Source organism: Heloderma suspectum, chromosome 6 (assembly GCF_057233095.1).
Source record: "Heloderma suspectum isolate Gila_16-S chromosome 6, 16-S_ref, whole genome shotgun sequence".
Classification (NCBI taxonomy): domain Eukaryota; kingdom Metazoa; phylum Chordata; class Lepidosauria; order Squamata; family Helodermatidae; genus Heloderma; species Heloderma suspectum.
The window spans coordinates 85065603-85069668 of NC_139463.1; the positions used below are offsets into that span (position 1 = coordinate 85065603).

The 4066-nt window shown below is 42.4% G+C and overlaps 1 protein-coding gene across 1 annotated transcript; it reads left to right on the top strand.

Annotated features, from left to right (window-relative positions):
• Positions 1–1357: 1357 nt before the first annotated feature.
• On the top strand, positions 1358–2326 carry LOC146341658 (olfactory receptor 14A16-like). The gene has a single exon (XM_084807601.1). The coding sequence runs from the start codon at positions 1358–1360 to the stop codon at positions 2324–2326; it is 969 nt and encodes a 322-aa protein (XP_084663727.1).
• The last annotated feature ends 1740 nt before the right edge of the window (positions 2327–4066 follow it).

Here is a 4066-nt window from a genome sequence, read left to right on the forward strand (position 1 = left end):
TTCCCCACACACAGCACTTTGAAATATAAAACTCCTGTACAATTGCTTTACAGGGAAAAGGGGGAATCAACCTCCCTGCACACCCTAAGTGACCATTTTGGGGGTGGGGATTCAAGGCTGTGTGTTGTTGGCTGGAGGATGTGAGCGGCACTCTCTTGTTTCAACCAACGCATTGAATCCTCTCCTATTCCAGATCAGGTTTAATACTTGTGTATTGTTCTCTGATCTGCAGTATTTCACTGAATGTTGCCATGGATGGTTCATGGGGTGTTAAGCGATGAACAGTACATTAATTTGACCCACAACACCACAATATTTTTTCTGCAAGTGTAAGGGACTTTCTCGTGGCGATAGTGTTTTTCTGCTTAGTGACAGATCCATGATGTTAACTGATGAAGTGACTATATGGAGGTAGTGCGTGATGGTGGCATCTCAATATCTTGAGCAAGCTAGTTGGTGAGCCAACTAGGAGCTACTACAGCTAACACAAGCTGTTTCCAAGTAGCCATTCAGGTCCTTTCCCCCTCCCCAATGATTTTGTATTACCTATTAACACTGAGTGGAATAGAGAGCTGTGGGTGTTACTTCTATCAGATTCTCCAGGGTATATGTATACATAGGGTGGTGGTGAACATGGGAATTATCTCAAAGCTAAGGCAACAACTCCCAAGCTTTTTACCCTGCTTTAACCAAATGTTCCATTTTGCTCAAGCTTCTGACTTATCCAAGTGCTATACAGAAAACCTGTGATGGTTGACATTTTTTTCCTTGCACCATGAGGCTAACTTTGATGAGGCAAAAGAATGGTCACAGTCCTTCTCCCTTCAAGGAGTTCAAAGTTGCTGGTGGATTGTGCTGCCTCCTATCTTATTTGTCAGCATGAACTACGTGGGTCTGCATACAAGCTTTACATCATGACTGGCGATCCTGTGGCTCTCCAGATGTTTATGAACTACTACTCCCATCACCCCTTAACATTGTCAGGCTGGCTGGGGCTGATGGGAACTGGAGTCCAAAACATCTGGAAGGCCGCAGTTTCCCTAGCACTGCATTTCTTTAACCAGAGAATCAGTCATGGGTGCTAAGCTCACAGTCCTTCTCCTTTCAGGGAGTTCAGGGTTGCTGGTGGATTGTGCTGTTGGGGAACCATGGCCTTCCAGATGCTGATGGATTGGTACTACTTCCATCATGCCTCATCATTGTCCAGGCTGGCTGGGGCTGATGGGAATTAGAATCCAGTAACTTCTACAGGTTCCCCAGCGCTACATTATAGTAATTGGCAAATCAGGCATGGGTGGTACAGTCATGGCTTTTCTTCTTCCTCCCACAGGTAGCAGCACACGGTATCGAGTACAGAATGGCAAATCTTAGCTCTTCCACCTCTGAATTTCTGCTTCTGGAATTCTCTCCAGTCCGAGAGCTACAGATCGTACACTTCTTTGTGTTCCTAGCATTGTACCTGACAACCCTGGTGGGAAACCTTTTCATTATCATTGCAATAGCCCTTGACCATCGCCTGCATGCACCAATGTACTTCTTCCTAATGAACTTGGCCATTTGTGATATTGGCACTATTTCTGTCACTGTACCCAAATCCATGGTTAATTCACTTATGAATACCAGGCTCATTTCTTATTCTGAATGTGTTGCTCAAGTTTTCTTCTTCTTCTTCTTTGAAGCCTCAGATTTTGTCCTCTTAACAATCATGGCACATGACCGCCATGTTGCCATTTGTAATCCACTACAATATGAAGCAATTATGAACAAAAGAGCCTGCATCCAGATGGTCATGATTGTATGGATTATTAGTCTTCTTTATGCCATATTACACACATCTGGCACCTTTTCAATGACCTTCTGTTCCAATAGCATTGGTCAATTCTTCTGTGAAATCCCCAAACTACTAAAACTCTCTTGCTCTGGCTTGTACCTCATTGAAGTGGGACTTCTTGTGCTCAGCTCTAGCACAGTGTTTGGATGCTTTATCTTCATTATTGCCACGTACGTGTGGATTTTCACTGCAGTCCACAAAATTCCTTCTGTACAGGGGAGACAGAAAGCCCTCTCCACTTGCCTCCCCCACCTCACAGTTGTCTCTGTGCTTATATTCACTGGAATATTTGTCTATATAAGACCTCCCAGTAATATTCCATCTGATCTGGATCTAGTCTTTGCTGTTATATATACTATATTTCCTCCTATGCTGAATCCATTCATCTATAGCATGAGAAACAAAGAGATTCAGATTTCATTGTGTAAGTTATTGAATCTTAAGCACTTTTCTGACACTACTTCTAGGTTTGTTCTGAAATTGTTGGGGTTGTGATATCCTTCCTTTATGACAATCCCCTACCCCCCCATCTCACCCCTACCCCCAAATCCTTAACTATGCTTTTATGAAAAAGTTAGTGGGCAACTCTTACAGGTTATTCTCACCACTCACTTTTAAACCTGCCCCCTTTATTCCACACATATTGGATTAGATCCACTATCTGTCTTCTAAGCACAGAAGCTCATGGAAGGTGTTTCTACCCCATTTTGGAGAATTGAGAACTGGAGATCTGATCAGGATCTAGTCTTTGCTGTTATATATACTATATTTCCACCTATATTGAATCCACTCATTTACAGCATGAGAAAAAAGAGATTCAGACTGCATTGTGTAAGATATTGAATCTTAAGCACTTTTCTGACACTACTTCCAGGTTTGTTCTAAAATTCTTGGGATTGTGATATCCTTCCTTTATCACAATTCCCTACTTCTCCTCCCCCACATACACCCCCTACCCCAAAATCCTTAACTATGCTTGAATGAAAAAGTTAGTGGTCTACTCTTACACAGGCAGCTCTCTGTGTAAACCTCACTTGTACACCTATCCCCTGCACTCCTCAAATACTGGATTAGATCCACTATCTGTCTTCTATGCACAGAAGAGCTCCACTCATGGAAGATGCTTCAACTCCATTTGGGAGATCCCTGTCCCCCCTGTATCACAGCTCACCCATTCAGTAGGGTCCCCCAACCCTCTATGCAGCATTTCTAGGGTACGGGAGGGGCTGCCATGGGGATGAGGGCTGCCATCTGAGGTGCACGCGCCTAAATCTGGACCCGACCCATTATCATGGTTGATCTTTAAAAAAAATAAAAATAACAACGTATAATTGATTATAGAGTGTCACCAATATACATTATACACAGTGAAATCTAGCCAGTCTATTAATTTTGTTCAAGCTGCAACAGTAAACCAGTGCTCAATTGCAAAATAAAACTGGTGCAACACAACATTACACTGGTGTGGTGAATTGAATGTATACTAGTATAGCATTGCCGTAGTAACATTCCTAAGTAATGATACTCTAAGTGCTTTGCCAGCTGGATACCAGCAGTGCAAGAGAAAAAAAGTAAGGATAGGGCTAGTACTAATACCCCCAGAGTGGGGTTTATCACATCATGGCCTTCAGTCTACTTCGTTGGGATGAGTCTTGGAAAGCAGTCATGCTCCAAGACTTCCTTGGCCCCCCTCCTACTGTCTGTCACGCACTGGCACAGCACTGGCAAGCAAATAATGTTCTGAAGCAGCATAGGGACAAGGCCATCTTGACACAGACACCCTTCACTACATCAGCACATACACTTAGAGCAGTGGTTCTCAACCTTCCTAATGCCGCGACCCTTTAATACAGTTCCTCATGTTGTGGTGACCCCCAACCATAAAATTATTTTCTTAAAAAAATTATAGTTGGTATCCTTGCCGGCAAAGCTCGGATGCTTGCTATCAAAATGGTGTTTTAGTTTGTTCGGCTTCATAGATTCGGCTGATAGAACTTCACAACAAATAACACATTGCGGTTTCTCAATTCCTGCTGTAATTATTGAGGTAAAACCATACTGTAAAAAATCCTCACTATATTTTCTTTTCTTAACGTTCTTCTCTACACGATCCATTGTCATGGGATGGTTTGCTAATGAAAATAATATATAACAATAGCTTTAATAATACAAAAGATGATACATGGCATAGTTCAGTCAATACAGTTCATTAAAATTTCCTACGATTTACCATTC

Bases quoted from the DNA above. Each gene is read 5' to 3' on its own strand.
- LOC146341658 (XM_084807601.1), top strand. From the start codon at position 1,358: ATGGCAAATCTTAGCTCTTCCACCTCTGAATTTCTGCTTCTGGAATTC.